The 15417-nt window shown below is 46.5% G+C and overlaps 3 protein-coding genes across 3 annotated transcripts; 1 reads left to right on the plus strand and 2 right to left on the minus strand.

The window, feature by feature from the left end:
• Nucleotides 1-2991: 2991 nt before the first annotated feature.
• EDB91DRAFT_1253098 (uncharacterized protein) lies at nt 2992-3977 on the minus strand (the record flags this gene model as incomplete). The annotated part of the gene is made up of 3 exons (XM_041323603.1): nt 2992-3374; nt 3425-3519; nt 3568-3977. The coding sequence occupies 3 exons, from the start codon at nt 3975-3977 to the stop codon at nt 2992-2994; spliced, it is 888 nt and encodes a 295-aa protein (XP_041172518.1).
• A 3735-nt stretch (nt 3978-7712) lies between these two features.
• Nucleotides 7713-8069, plus strand: EDB91DRAFT_1002778 (uncharacterized protein; the record flags this gene model as incomplete). Its single annotated transcript, XM_041312259.1, has 1 exon — nt 7713-8069. A coding segment is annotated over one exon (357 nt), but the record flags the coding sequence as incomplete, so codon positions are not given.
• Nucleotides 8070-10563: 2494 nt separating this feature from the next.
• On the minus strand, nt 10564-10881 carry EDB91DRAFT_1085795 (uncharacterized protein; the record flags this gene model as incomplete). The annotated part of the gene is made up of 1 exon (XM_041315942.1): nt 10564-10881. One exon carries the CDS (start codon nt 10879-10881, stop codon nt 10564-10566), a length of 318 nt encoding a protein of 105 aa, XP_041172520.1.
• Nucleotides 10882-15417: the final 4536 nt, after the last annotated feature.

Here is a 15417-nt window from a genome sequence, read left to right on the forward strand (position 1 = left end):
GTCATCAACGAGGTTGCTGGAGGTTGATGACATCAGCAACGCTGATGGCAGCGGAGATTAAAACTCAGATTCAACTTCCGCTGAATCAGTTGGAGATTGGGCAGCTGATAAGAAAATACCCCTTGAATCCTCGTCATTGTGATCATGCCTCGTCCAGCCCTACGTGAAGACCTCCTCAATGCTATTGATAAAGCTACTTTATCACTAGTCAAATTGCAATACCAGAATGCACTCTTGGATGACTGGTCAGACTCTGAGTCTGATACTACTATGGACTGGGACACAGATTCAGACTATGATGAAGATATCAATATGCCTTTTAGCTCACTGTCCCCCCCATCTCCACTGTCCCCATTGTCCCCTCTTTCCAGCATTATGACTTCTTATTCTTCCTCCAGTGATGAATTTGGCACCAATGTTGCTGCACATTATGATAGGCTCTGAGACACCATCACTGCACTTCGTGATGAAGTCAAGAGGGCATGTGTGCTCCACAAGCCAGACAAGCCACCTCCACGAGCACCTCAGCTTCATATGCTGGTTCATCATGAAGAACACTGCCCTCATTTGTTTCGGCAGAAACTTCGCATCAACCCAGAGATCTTTGATGATATACTTGATCAGATCTCTGATCACCCTATCTTCCAGAACCAGTCCAACAATCCTCAGCTTCCTGTCTCCATCTTGTGATTTTTCTCAATCGTGCAGGCCACTATGGGAATGCCATTACTCTCGAGGATGTTGCTCAATGGGCAGGTGTGAGTGTTGGGTTGGTGGTCAATTGCTCTCATTGTGTCATGATCGCAGTACTCGATGCACATGATCAGTTTATCAGGTTCCCAGCAGCTGACTCTGACGATGCTCACTTGGCTCAGGCATTTGCTGAGTCTCGAACCTGTCCAGAGTGGAGTGGTGGCTTTCTAGCCGTTGATGGTTCAACTATGGACCTTTATGCCAAACCTGGCTTTTACAGTGAGGTGTTTTATGACAGGAAATCCAAGTATTCCCTTGGTTGTCAGGTAATGTGTTTTTCTCTATTATCATCAATAAAAAATTTAATTTAATTCTAGGCTGTCATTCTGCCCCACAACCTCCTGATTGTTGACTATTCTCTTGGTCAACCTGGGAGTGTCCATGATGCCTTTGCTTTTCAATCCACTTACCTCTATGCAGAGCACGCTGATCTTCTACCTGATGGTCACTGGGTTTGGGCAGACAGTGCATATCCATTGGAGCCATGGTGTATAGCCCCTTTCAAGAAGCCCCACAATGGACGGTTGACGAAGAACCAGAAAACATTCAACTATCACCTTTCTAAAGTATGATTTTTACTTGGGTGGTTTTTCAGTGAATTTAAATTTATTTAGGTCCGTGTGCATGTTGAACACACATTTGCTGTTTTGAAGGGACGGTTCCAGTCTCTCCGAGAGCTTCGCTTCAATATTCAGTCAGAGAAAGACCTGGAGTTTGCTGTGCAGTGGATTAAGTGTTGTATTATCCTGCACAACGTGATCATCCACTTTGAAACCCATCATCTCCAGTAGGATGGATTATACAAGAGTTCTCTGAAGTGGGCTCATGTAGAGGGTGAAGACTTCATACCTCAAGAGCATGAAGATGCAGATGGTGATGAAACAGTTGGTGATAGGTCATACGAGGGAACTCCAGGCCAGGCTACTCGTGCAAAGCTGATGGATCAACTCTTTGACAGTCCTCATTCAAGGGCACAGCGCAGGCAAGGATGAAGGCCAAGAAAGCTCACATTGATCAAGAATATGTGTACTACCAGTGAAGTACTTGTACAACATATGTAACATATGTACCATCAAACAAATGCAGAACAGCAGTGGAATAAAATGAGATACGACAATGATGGTAAAACAAACAGCAGCAGCGAAAAACAAACAACAGCAGTGAAAAAAAAGCATCAGTGATGACAGTGGGACATGATGACGACAATGACAATGACAACGACAACGACAATGACAATGACAATGACAATGACAATGACAATGACAATGACAATGACAATGATGATGATGATGATGATGACGATGATGACGGCGGTGACAACGACAATGAACAACAGCAACGACTCAGTCCCCATCTGAGGCAGGAGGTTTGCTACCCTGCATCAGATAGTGGAACTGGATCTTGAGGCGTAAGTTTTCTGCTTCCTTGTCGAGGACTAAGGAATGTGCCTCATGTACTCAAATATCCATCTCACGAAGACAGATTTCAGCATCCTTACTCTTCTGCTCGCATTAATAATTGATGGCGGCTTGTGAGGACTCATGTGCACATGTGTCATGAAGCCACTCGTATTTCCTCACATCGTGATGGTGGTTGGACTTTGCATCAAGTTTCACAAGGAAGTGTTGGTGCTTGGAGTCGTGGCATGACACAGCATTGGACTGGATACTCTCGATCTCATCAGTTACCTTGTCAACCCGTTCCTGAATATCCGACTTGGCTTTCTTCTTCTTCGAGCCTCCCACACTGGTCTGCAATGATGTCTGAGGAGTGGGACTGATTAAACAGTCAGATGACGAGGACATGTTGCGAGTTGTTGAAGAAGGGGTTGACATGCTGCAGGATATACCTGATGACGTGATAGATGGTGTTTTTCTGTGCCGCCCCCTGCGACTGGAGGGTCACTGTGCTCCAAATGCTGCACGGCTGTCATAGAAGGACATTGGTGATTTCTCCGGCACCTCAGCAAGAGGGTTAGGAGGGTCGGGAGGAGGAGAAGGTGATGCTTGTTGATGCTTGTTCCCGGCAGCTCTAGCAGGACTGTCAAGGGTCATGGAGTCATCCTCCAAGTGGCGCAGCACATCCCCAAGGGGGGCGGACAAAGGACCACTGAGATATAGGTCATCAGCATCATCATCAGGATCATGCATGTAATGGTCCATGTCTGCGTTGTTATTGATGTTGTTATCAGGGGGGGAGGAGCGGCATGCAGAAGATGCGGATCAATCAGAGGATCGTTCAAGTTGTGGGTATCGCCACCGCCAGGAACAGCATTGGGACAGAGTATAAGGTTGGGGGGCTGAGTGAAGTTGGGGCATTCAGGTTGAGGGGTGAATGCGCTATGGGATGGCTGATGGGGGGCTGCAGTTGGGGGGAGAATGTGCTGTGGGATGGCTGAGCATATGGAGGGAGCTGCAGCGGAGCACCAGCCTGAGCAGCACCATCAAAATTTGTTGAGGGACCAGCCCTGCCAGGGCCGCCATGCAGTTGCACAAGCGCATACAAATCACCTGCATGATCAACCCCCGGCCTGAACGAATGTGATTTAGTTGCAAACGACGGGATTGAGTGCCAGATGCTATTGAGATCAGTATACCATGGCAGTTCGGCGGTGACTTCATCTACAAAGTTAAATCAGCTGAGAAGCATGAAATCAGTATGAACGACTCACCCAGTAAGTTTTTCAAGGTAGTCTCATCAAGCGGCACCACACCAGCACCAGTCACATTGAACCTGCCCTTGCATTTTCTATATTTATTTCTGAGACTTTTCAAATTTTATCAGTGCACATAAGAACAAAAGAAGGAGACTTACGATGTGATGCGGTTTGTGACTGACATGTGGAACTTCTTCAGATCTTGATGGTATGCGGCCTTGTATTTGGTGTGGGTCGCAAAGATGAGCTTGGCAATAAAATCATGTATTTTGTTCTTGTCCTTGCCTGAGGGGGCATCATCAACAGAAGGCATTGCTTTCTTCCCATTGGAATAGAACAGGATGCAACAATCAGGTGGGCGAGTAGTTAGATGATTGACGAGGATTGTAGTGAGAGCATGATCTCTTTCCCACTGGATTGTGAGTTTGGGTATGCCTTGAGAGTTTGAGTCAGATTGTCCTTGTGAGGAGGAGGCCAGAGGATTCATTGCCCTTGAGTACAATCCTCGAGTGTTGGCATTGGCTCTAAGCCGCGCTGAACGGCGAGCACATTGGCGAAGTGCAGGCATGGAGTTTGAAACTCTGAAAGCCTGACTTCCAATTGCGGTGCCATGCAGGCTGTGTTCCTTCAACTTTCCTGATGCTTTAACCGGGAGTAGAATGATTTAGCCAGGCATCAAAATTTGCTTTGAGTCCCACTATTGTTAGGTGTGCTCTGTATATACATCGTAGCGGCGCGAGCGCCAATCCCCAACTCTCACACACCAGTCATATGCTATCCCTCGCAAACTCTGTCATGCATGACGGCCTTGCATTGTATATATGCTTTGCTGTCGCTGTGGGCCCTCGCCAGTCTCTGTCACTTGTCAGGTGCAATCTCTCACTGATGAGTCATACCGACGGTGCAGAGAACGGCTGGCTCCCAAGGCGCATCCCTGACTCCACAAAGTGGGGAGGGTTCTGTCAGATCAAAGTGTCCAGGCACACGGTATTTTTGTGTGTGCATGAAAACATTTCCTTTTTCTATTTGTATGTGCTTCTGGAACATCAAGGGTTCTCTCGGTTTCTGCTTATGAGTTGCTGCTTATGGCTTGTGAAACATTGGCATTTTCAGATACATCTTCGGGCTCATGTCACTTCCATTGCAAGTCCCTCTGTGTTTTCCCACCTTTCCTTCTGACCGATTCTTTGTGGGCGACATAGTATCACAGTCCCTCCTTCTCCAGGGGACCTGTTCCAAGTACGTCTTGGCTCGTCTCTTCATCGTCGTAGGTTCATTACTGAAAAGATTCCTTAGCATGTCCGTTTTCTTGCCGAAGACTGCACCCGCTTTTTGTGTGTGGTTGCAATCAGTGCTTGCGCTTCACATGCTGTCATGTCCCAAATGCGAGCAATTTGACCCTCCTGTGTATGTAACCTTTGATGATTCCAGCATTTTGGTCTGTGTTGGTGATGCTGCAGTTCCCTTTTCCTGTGCTCTGTTTGAGTCGTCATCTTACATGCACTGTCATACCTCTTGCTAATGATGTGACATCTCTTCATCTTGATCTGCTCTGGGCTTCTGATCCTTATATTATCAAGAAGTGCATCTTACAGGGGATGTCTTCTTGTTTTTCCTATGGCAACGAGATACTTGATGGCCTCATGTTGGACAAAGGCGGCCTTGTCTGGACTGAATCTCAAGTGATTTCACTGTTAATATGTCCTCCATGCCACGGGGCATTGACACATCAGATGCTGCCAGCTCTCGCCCTCGCTAATCAATTGTATCGTGGGGAGCTTCCAGATAGGTTCTGTGATTTGACCTGGTTGGAGGAGAAAGTTTGCACCATCTATTCCATTACAGCTCATGTTACCCGCCTCTTCCAATCCTCGGACCCATCACAGCTGAAGGTGTTTCATGGAAATATGTGTGCTCATGACATGAACGTTATGTCCGTCACCGAAGTGCTCCCACGCTCACCAGCCGATATCAATGGGTTCTTGAGCGTTGTCTTTATTGGACCTGGTGCCTTTGACCCCAAATGGATGGGTACACTTTTCCGAGTGTGAAAACACAAGATATGGTCTTTCCTCCTGTGGCTCAAGGCTCACAACATGTATGCCCATATCAAGCTGGATGAACTTGTATCCATTTGATGGCACTCTTCCGGGTCTCCAAGACAGAGTTGTTGAGGATCACAAGTTGAACCCACAGGCAGTATTTGCAATGGAAACAGCCGGCTTTAGTGCACATCTGGCAGCTCTCATGCATGTGGCTGATGATCCAACCTCACAACCTGCGGTCTCTTCTGACATCCCAGTTTTGGTGGAAAAGATGGGCATGTCAGACCATGAGTGCAACAAAATGAGTGGATGTGCTTTTATGGCTTCCGCTCTATGAAATCTCTTACCCCATGTAACCGATCCTTTGACACCCGACCTTGTGCTTCATCATAGTGAACATGTGGTGCCAGAATACAACAACACCCCTCTCTTCCCCGGTATGTATCCTATGTTGTATCCTTATGGCCTAGGAGGCTTTGAAGACCATTGTCATGTTACAGCATTGTCATTCGATCGCCAGGCAAAATACTTACTCAATATCTCAGATCGTTGTTTTCGGTACCTGTCATATACCTGATCTGACCGCTCCAATATTGATATCCGCTCCGCTTTCCGACCCCTCCATCCCATTCATCCTCTGCTCCGTCCTATCACAAATCTGCATTCCACCCTACGCTTCCGCTCGACCACTCAACCGGTCCCCTTCCATAACATCTCCATTCAACTGGACCTCTTTCCCCTTTTAGATATATGCCTTCCCTATTGGTACATAGACCCTTACTTCCGGATGACCAGTAATTCCTATTACCGCTCGACCGCTGATCCGACATGTACATATTGATATCCGCCCCAACTTATGTCTTTGCCTATGTAAAATACTTACAAACTATATCCTTGGTACATAGCCTTACTGCATAGTTATCCTGATCACTGCCTCATACATAGTAGTATATAACATATCATGTACTTAGATATTTTTCCTCAGTCTTAATATTACTTGTCTTCTCGCAGTTATATCCTGTGAGAATTCTCAGTAGAACTTGCCTCCTCTGGACACAAGTCTCAACTTGTTGTCACCTCCAACCCTCCAACCCTCCGCTCCGACTTAGAGCCGTGCTCTAAGTCTTCCCCTTATTACTCCGCCCCTATCAAATATCCTCCTTTGCCCCTCTGCATTATCCTCTGCCTTTCCTGCCCCTACCAACATTCCCCTGCTCCTATCCCCTCTCCGCATCACTCCCCGCCTTCTCCGCTAGTAGCTCTTACTCCCCGACCCTCAGAGTGGACCAAAGCAGTCCAATCATCTTACCGTCGGACCCGCTCTAAATTCAGGGCACATACTCGGCTAAGGGCGCAGCGCAAGAGCTGAAGCCAAGCCCTGACCCCTCTGCTTCCTGAGTCAGCATGGTATCTAACAGTACCACGAAACATTTCTCTTTGTGGTTCTAAATATACTCCAACGTTGGCATGCTCATCTCCAGACCTTGTTTGTTGTGAAGAAATCAAATTTTGATATTGTTGCACGCAACCTCACGAGTGTGTCTGTAGATATCCTACAGCGGTTGGCTCAGCGCCTTGAACAGGAGTGCAAACTGTCTGCGCTCAGTCTGCCCAAACAAAATGCGCTCAAACTTTTATGGCAAGTAAACATGATGTCAGATCGCATTCCTGGCTCACAGGCTGCTAAGATTCACATACATAATGAGATCCGCAACTACTATGGGTATTTTGGCTTACCCCATGTATTCTCCACTTTGAATCCTAGTGCAGCTCACAGTCCGATTTTTCAGGTGATGTGTGGGGACAAGACAGTCGATCTCAGTGAACAATTTCCTTGGATGCCTTCCGGTCGCACCCGCGCAATTTGTCTTGCCCGTGACCCTGTTGCTGCGGCAGAGTTCTATGAGTTTTCATTCAGGTGTTTGTTTCAATACCTCTTTGGCTGGGACTTTGAGCAAGAGCATTCCATCAGTGAGGGTGGCATTCTAGACCATATTCGTGCATTCTACAGCACCACAGAGTTTACTGAGTGAGGATCTTTGCATGGTCACTTCCTGATATGGCTCGAGGGTGGGATGAATCCCTCTGATCTTCACAAGCATCTTCGTGGAGACAGTCACTTTCAAGATCGCTTTTTTAGATTCTTTGAGGACATGATCCATCATCACTTTCCAGACATCGAGGATGTGGTCAAGGATCACTTTGAACCCCATGTCCAATGACCCCCTCCTCCACCTCCAGTCAACGCTTCTTTGGAGGTCATGGAGGAATGGCATGCTGTGTTACATTCTGAAATAAAGAAATGTGGTGAGGTACTCCAACACCACCAATGTCACTCTGTCTGTCACAAGTACGGCAACACTGGGCGGTGTCATTTTTTGTTTCCACATGAGATAGTGGACATGTCCCATTTCGATGCTGAGACGAGCTCTGTGGTGCTCATGTGCAAAGATGGCACTGTCAACTATTTCAACCCTTACATCCTTGTCTTCTGCCATCATAACCATGACATTAAATGTGTTTTGTCTGGTAAAGGTGCCAAGGCCGCTATGTTCTACATTTCTGACTACATCACAAAAATGGACGTGAAAACATACAAAGTATTATCTTTACTTTCATGTGCTATCGCTTGCATTCCAGAAACCGTGATCCTCTCTGGAAATGTTGTGGACCATAGTAAAGCCCTCCTCCACAAATGTTTGTCCCAGTTCAATCGCCAACAGCAGGTCCACGCTCAACAGGCGGCTAGATATATTCAAGGATTCAACAATAGCTGTTGCTCCTATAAGACTGTTCCGATGATGTTGTCTCTGTTAATTGCCTATGTGAAAGAACATTACATACATCACAATGTACTCGCCCCCAAAGAAGATGATGATGATGAGATCTGTTAAGACTGTGCTCAGGGGTAAGGCTGAGTCTGAGGGGCTTGGCTTCAGCTCGTACGCTGCACCCCTTACCCGAGTACATGCTCCTAATTTTGGAATGTAGTCTGACATGAGTTCTATGAGTTCCAACAGGATGTCAGAACGGGGGTCCTCTGAAGGAGGACCAACGGACTACTAGGTGAGCATGGGAAAGTCGGGCGGGGGTTGTTCTGCCCGACAGGAGGGAGGCAGGAGACTACTGTGGTCGGAACCAACAGTAGAAGCGGAGTGGAAGGGACTGCTTGGATGAAGTCCGAAGCAGAGCAGAACGGAGGGGATAGATGCGAGAGTGCAGGGTTTAGTTCCGACGCACAGGAAGTCGGACGAGTGGAGGAACAGGGGAACAGGGGAATGGAGGAGTGGAGGATTGGAGGATTGGAGGATTGGAGGATTGGAGGATTGGAGGATTGGAGGATTGGAGGATTGGAGGATTGGAGGATTGGAGGATTGGAGGATTGGAGGATTGGAGGATTGGAGGATTGGAGGGTGGCAAACCTAGGGAGTCAATCCCCTAGGCCGGCTAACAGGAGTTGACTAGGATCAGGCCCAAGTCAGAGAACAGACGAGCAGGGCTTAGAAAAGGTAATATTCAGACTGAGTATCTACAGACAAATGTACATATGTTTATATACTCTAAGTGATGAGCATAGCATAGCAGAAGGCTATGTGCTGAGTGTACAGGATTACAATAGGATGACTGAGACATACAAGAATAAGGCTCAGGGAACAGTATGTACGTGACAGATCAGAATCGCTAGGGTATAGGGATTACTGGTCATCCGAAAAGCAGAACTATGATACTAAATGGGGATAGGACCAGTTGAGTGGTTCCTAGTCTAGGAGTGGACCGGTGAGGTAGTCGGACGGATTAATAGTTGGGTGGGACAAGATGAGCAGAACCGAGTGGGTTGGAAAAGTGGAGGGAGTAGGAGTAGGATCAGGTGGACCGATAGGGCAGAGGATCAGAACCCCAGATAGGGTCGGATGGAAGGGGTATGGTGTTGGAGGACATAGGGGTAGTGTTGGAAGAGTGGAATGGGGTCGGGCGGAGGTAGTGGGGCTAATCCTGCTGAGATGCACTTCGTGCATTGTTGGGGAAGGAGGAATGGAGTGGACGGAGAAACAGGAGGTCGGACCAGGGGTGGGGATGTTCACAGGTGGTATTGGAGGTGCTCAGATCTGGTATATGACATGGGCCCATGGAACTCTCAATTGTATGGACAGATGGGCTGATGGAAGTGTTGAGTGTATAGACCAATGGGCTACAATATGGTACTTGGTGCTCAGTAGTTAGTACTGAGTGGTTGGTTATGGTTGATCAGGACTTGGGACTCAGGACTCAGGACCCGGGATGGACTCAGGACTGACTCACTGTGTGGTGCTCAGTGCTCAATACTCAATACTCACTACCTGATCCACAGTACTCAATGCTTAAGATTCAGTCCTCGGTTCTTGATACTGAATGTTCACTACCTGATGCTTGGCACTCAATGCTTGATACTGGGTGGTCAATATTCAATATTCAATATTCAACACTCAATATTGGGTGCTCAGTGCTCAATTGCTTCTTTGGAGGGATGGAATTCATGAATATACTAATGACCCAGCCAGTCAGATGTTTCACCAGATGGAATCTGGACTGAATCCATCCTTGCCCATCCACATGAAGGAACACCTGCATAAATATGGACAGAATGCCTCATATACCATGCCCAAGCAACCCAACCCCCTGCTACTTCATAAACCCCATGCCTGACTATCCTTCTGGGACTGCTTTGGTCCACTTTGAGGGTTGGGCAGGTGTCCTTGTAGTATATTAAGTAATACTGTAGTAACTTACTGTAGGTCGATTTATAAATGCCTGCAAGTTCTGGTATAAGGCCCCTTCTACATAAATACTGCTATTTATTCATGGTGTTGCGTCTCTTCCAGAAATATACCATTAGCGTTGTAGCTCACACCATCAATTTCCCACACTCAATAAAACATATCACAGGCATTGTGGCACTTTCTGCACACATTCTGTACCTCCATAAAACATATCATGGGCATTGTGGCTATACCATTACTGTTATCGTTGTAGCACGTATCACAGGCATTGATCTGTACTTTGAAAAGGTGTAAATTCACATGTATTAGGAAGCACAACATAGTATGGAACAGAGTCTGGAATGAAAATAAACTAATTGTCATCCTCATCTTCAGAGAAAACAATTTCTACCTCCACTGGGGAGATGATGGATGACACCTGAGTTGCAGATACATCTAGAAAGACTTGCAAGTGCATGATGGTGGCCTGAGCTCCAACTGCTGCCCATTTTTCTTCTAGCTGGGTGGCATGTTGATGTTTGATGTAGGCTTGTTCAGCTGCATAAGACTTTGCCCCTTCCATAACTTGTCCATCAACCGATCCCTCTCTATCTGGTGTGTGGTTGTCCCACCATCGTGCATGCCATTTGTAGTATTCAATGACATGGCACATTTCCTCCTCCAGGAGCATTAACTCCTTGCACCATTGAGCCGCTCAAGCCTTAGCCTTGGCCCATTCCACTTGTAGAGCTATAGATTTTCATGAACATGGAGTCATTTAAAAAAGAAGAACAGCATACCTTCATGCATTCCTGGAGAATCTTTATCTTCTTCAGCACTAACAGAACACCAGATCCAAGAAAGGACATGACAACCCTCCCCAATCTTCATGACCATTGCCTGTGCTGATTCCATACAGGTTTGCAGGCAATCAATCTCCTCTTGCTCATGTGCCAACACAGCTTTCTCTGGGAGCCCTCTCACATTCTCGTCTCTGAGTTGTCTGAGTGTCTTCTCCCAATCTCCTGGCCCTATCAGTGCAAAAACACACCCATGCAACTTGTGGTATCACATTTTTGCAATATGAATGTGAAGATTGTTGGAATGGAGTATATTCCTTGCCCTGGTATTTGGCCATTGCTCCATAATATTGTTGACTTTCCACTGGTTGAGAGCCGTACACATTCGCAGTTGCCTATGAAGCTCCTCTAAGGCATCTGATGTATCAGCACATTGAAGGCAACATTCCTTACCCACAAGCCCTGTGACACAAGCTTGGGAGTGCATATCTGACTCAAGTTCTGAGGGCATGAACAGGGGAATTGACTCAGGGAGGATATCAGGAGAGATGGCCAAGACCAAAGAATCTTGAAGAGTGCACTGCTGTCATATACCTGATTTGATTGCTGTGACAATATTAATATCTGCTCTGCCCGACCTCATACTTCCCCCACTTTCCTATCACCTCCACTCCATCCGCCCTCCACCCGACCCAGTTGGCTCCTGCATCCGCTCCTACAGTTCCGCTCAACCGCCTCGTTGGTTGTCTTCCGCATCATTTACATTCTACTGTAAACTCCTTCCCCATTTAGGTATATACTTTCCCCATTTGCACATAGTACTTACTTCCTGGATCACTGGTACTTCCCATAACCATTTGACTAACTGATCTGGTGTGTACATATTGATATCCGCTCTGACTTATGTTTTCCACCTGTGTTCACTTACAAATTGTATACTTAGTACATAGCCTCATACTAAGGACTACTAGTCACTGCCTCCTACATAGAAGTATATAAAAACACATCCTATACATAGCTACTCCCCAGTCTTGGTCTTCCCACAGTCTCTACTAGTGGGAATTCTCTGTAGGACTTTGCTCCCTCTCCAGACACAAGTTTACCTTGTCGTCACCTCCGACCCTCTGCTCCGACTTAGAGCTGCACTCTAAGTATTTACTCTTACTTCTCCAACCCAGTCAAACCCAATCCCCTTACTTCCCTCTGTTCCGACACCCTTCTGCCGCTTCCCCTGCTCCACTTCTAGTCAGGTTACCACTAGTAGCATTTACCTCCTGACCCACCAAAGCAGACCAAAGCAGTCTACCTGTCAGACATCATCAGACCCACTCCAAATTTGAGGCACATACTTGGTTAAGGGCGCAGCGCAAGAGCTGAAACCAAGCCCCAACCCCTCTGCTTCTCCATCTGAGCATGGTCTCTAACAACTGCAGGGAAGGCATGTAGATGTCCTGAAGCTGACACCAACCATGAAGCTTCCGACGCAGCACTGCTCTTCACTCTGAAAAACCGGCTGCTTGAAGGGTTGAAATCTTTTTCTTCTCCTTCACATCTACAAAAAGCTCACATCTATTTGTTTGCCATCAGTATGAATGGCTACCATGATAGTAGTAGACTTACTGCAAGTGTTCAATTTCAAGGCCTGACAGGAGGAAGGATTAGGCAGTGGTCTTGTCCACATTAGATGAGCTGGCTGTGGCTCTTGCCTCATCTGCTTGGGCAAGTTGCAGATGAACATCAGTGAGTGTTGGTGCTATGTGTAAAAGAATGAATGAAAGCTCATCAGAGACTTACTTCAGTCAAACAAGGACAACTACTTACCAGCACAGCTGTCTGTGTATGGGCAAGGCTTGCTATGATCCTCATTCCACTCTTCCAACATCTGCTCCCATTCTTGCAGCTGATCTGACCTTTCTCTATATAGGCCATCGTCAAATTTCATGAATGTCATTTGATGGACTGTTGCCTCTGGAATACACTCCAGCATATGCCGCAGAAGAGTATTCCCTACATTGAAGTCAGCTTCTTCATATTACAAGGAATGCGATAACTCTTACCAAATGCCAACACTTTTTTGTAGTTTGAAAAGTTGCAAAATCATCTAATGTGTCACAGTAAGCTCCAGGGCTCATTTTCTTTGTGCTAGGTGCTGCCTCATTCAAACTAGCCCAGTTTCATTTAATTCCTTCCCCATCAGTGCATCCAACACCAGGAGTATAGTGAAGTGAGTAGTTAAGTTGGCAGATCTCCTCATGGGCTATGATATGAAACTTTGGGATGCCACCAATGAGTTTATCCTTGGTTGCATTGGAGTGGAGACTCTTGGGCAGATTGGGTAGGCGATGCCAAAGGTTCTTCTTCCATTGGCACATTATATTGTATGAGAGGACAACAGGAAGTGGTGCTGTGTCAACAATGCTGGATAAAAAGATGCAGTCCATGTTGCAATACCTACACAATGTGCATGAGTGAGCAACAATGACTGATAGCAAAAGCCCTGAACCTTTCTCCCTTCTGCAAGTCACCAATCCCATTCAGACACCAGATCTCATGTCGGCACACCACCCCTCCAACTCCAGTCACCTGAACACCTGTCCTGCACTTCAGATTAGCAAGGAAAAGTGCTGCAAAACCTGTGCATGTGCTAATTTCTTCCTAACCAACATATTTTAAATATGCTCATGATAGTGGTCACCATTGATGAAGTAGCTCCACCCCAGGCCCAATGCAGGATCCTTTTCATCACTAGAGCACATTTGGTTTTGGAGGTGAAAATTAGGTCCATGTAAAGAAAAAGTGAATATAAGAATCTAAATGTTTGTGGGTGAATTGAACTGACAGGGAGCAAGGTAACAGATAGAATCACCTTGTTGATGGAGGAGCTTCTAGTCATTGACATGGAAGATTAACACCAGGTATTGGGTAGGCTCTGCATCAAATAGCAAGCTCTCCATTTGTAGTCCAAGCCATACCACCCAATTGGTGCCCTCTTCTGCTTCATTTCAGGCTCTTGAGGTGATGCCATTCATGAGCCATGATCATGAAGGCAGGTAGCCAATTCTATGGGAGTGTGAGCAATGCCATGACTGAATGATAAGGCAAACATACCAGGATTGCATTTAAGCCTGTCAGATTGGTCATAAAATCCAATGACTTGTAAAAATAATAGCCAGAGAGGTGACCTTGTAAGTTTACCATGTGGAAGAGCTGAAGAACATCAAATGTTGTGCAGGTCTGTGGTCCTAGTGGGGTGGCAGGAAACCAATGGACATGAAGTAACTGTGACCAATGTGTAGCAGAGGGACCACTATGACAGCCACAGAAGTCCACAGAAATGTAGTGAATACCATTGACATGAATCACTATGAAGTTTTTATGGCTAGACATGCAGCAAATGCATCATTGATGAATTGGATGCCCAAGCTGCACATGCAATCCCAACTGTTGTAATGATGTCTTTTGGAAAAAATTGCCACCCCATCTCTAATGGGAAAGGGATGAGTGCTCATCGATGAAGTTACCAGCTAATACAAAAAACTCACCTCAACCCTACAAAGAGGCAGGTCACCATGCTTGGTCACCATGCAACTTACACAAAGCAGAGTTGAATTCCAGCAGTCAATACATCTGAAGGTGGAGCCACCTTGTCAACATTGAAGGCATGTTTCCAAGTCCACTGAATAACTGTGACTGTTAGGTACCGTGCCGGCTCAAGAGGCAGAGGGGTCGGGGCTTGGCTTCAGCTCTTGCACTGTGCCCTTAGCTGAGTACATGCCCTGAATTTGGAGTGGGTCCGACGTTGTCCAACGATAGGATGAGTGAACCACTTAGGTCCGCTTTGAGGGTCGGGAAGTAAGAGCTACTAGTGGCGGGCTGACTAGGAGCGGAGCGGAGAAGGTGGAGAGTGATGCAGAGGGTGGATAGGGGCAGGGGGGATGTTTGGTAGGAGCGGGGAAGGTGGAGGATAATGTGGAGGATGGGAAAAGGGGCAAAGAAGATATTGATAGGGGCGGAGAAATAAGAGGGACACTTAGAGCATGGCTCTAAGTTGGAGTGAAGGGTCGGAGGTGACAACAAGTTGAGACTTGTGTCCAGAGGAGGCAAGGTCCTACTGAGAATTCTCACAAGAGGTAACTGTGAGAAGACAAGTAATATTAAGACTGAGTAAAATATCTAAGTACATGACATGTTATATACTTCTATGTATGAGGCAGTGACCAGGATAACTATGTTGTAAAGCTATGTACCAAGGATATAATTTGTAAGTACTTACACAGGTGAAGACACAAGTCGGAGCGGATATCAATATGTACGCGTTGGATCAGTGATCAAGCGGTAATAGGAATTACCGGTGATCCAGAAGTAAGGGTCTATGTACCGAAGGGGAAAGTATATATCTAAAAGGGGAAAGAGGTCCAGTTGAATGG

This window comes from Suillus paluster (assembly GCF_016628075.1).
Source record: "Suillus paluster strain FC165 chromosome Unknown EDB91scaffold_79, whole genome shotgun sequence".
Classification (NCBI taxonomy): Eukaryota; Fungi; Basidiomycota; class Agaricomycetes; order Boletales; family Suillaceae; genus Suillus; species Suillus paluster.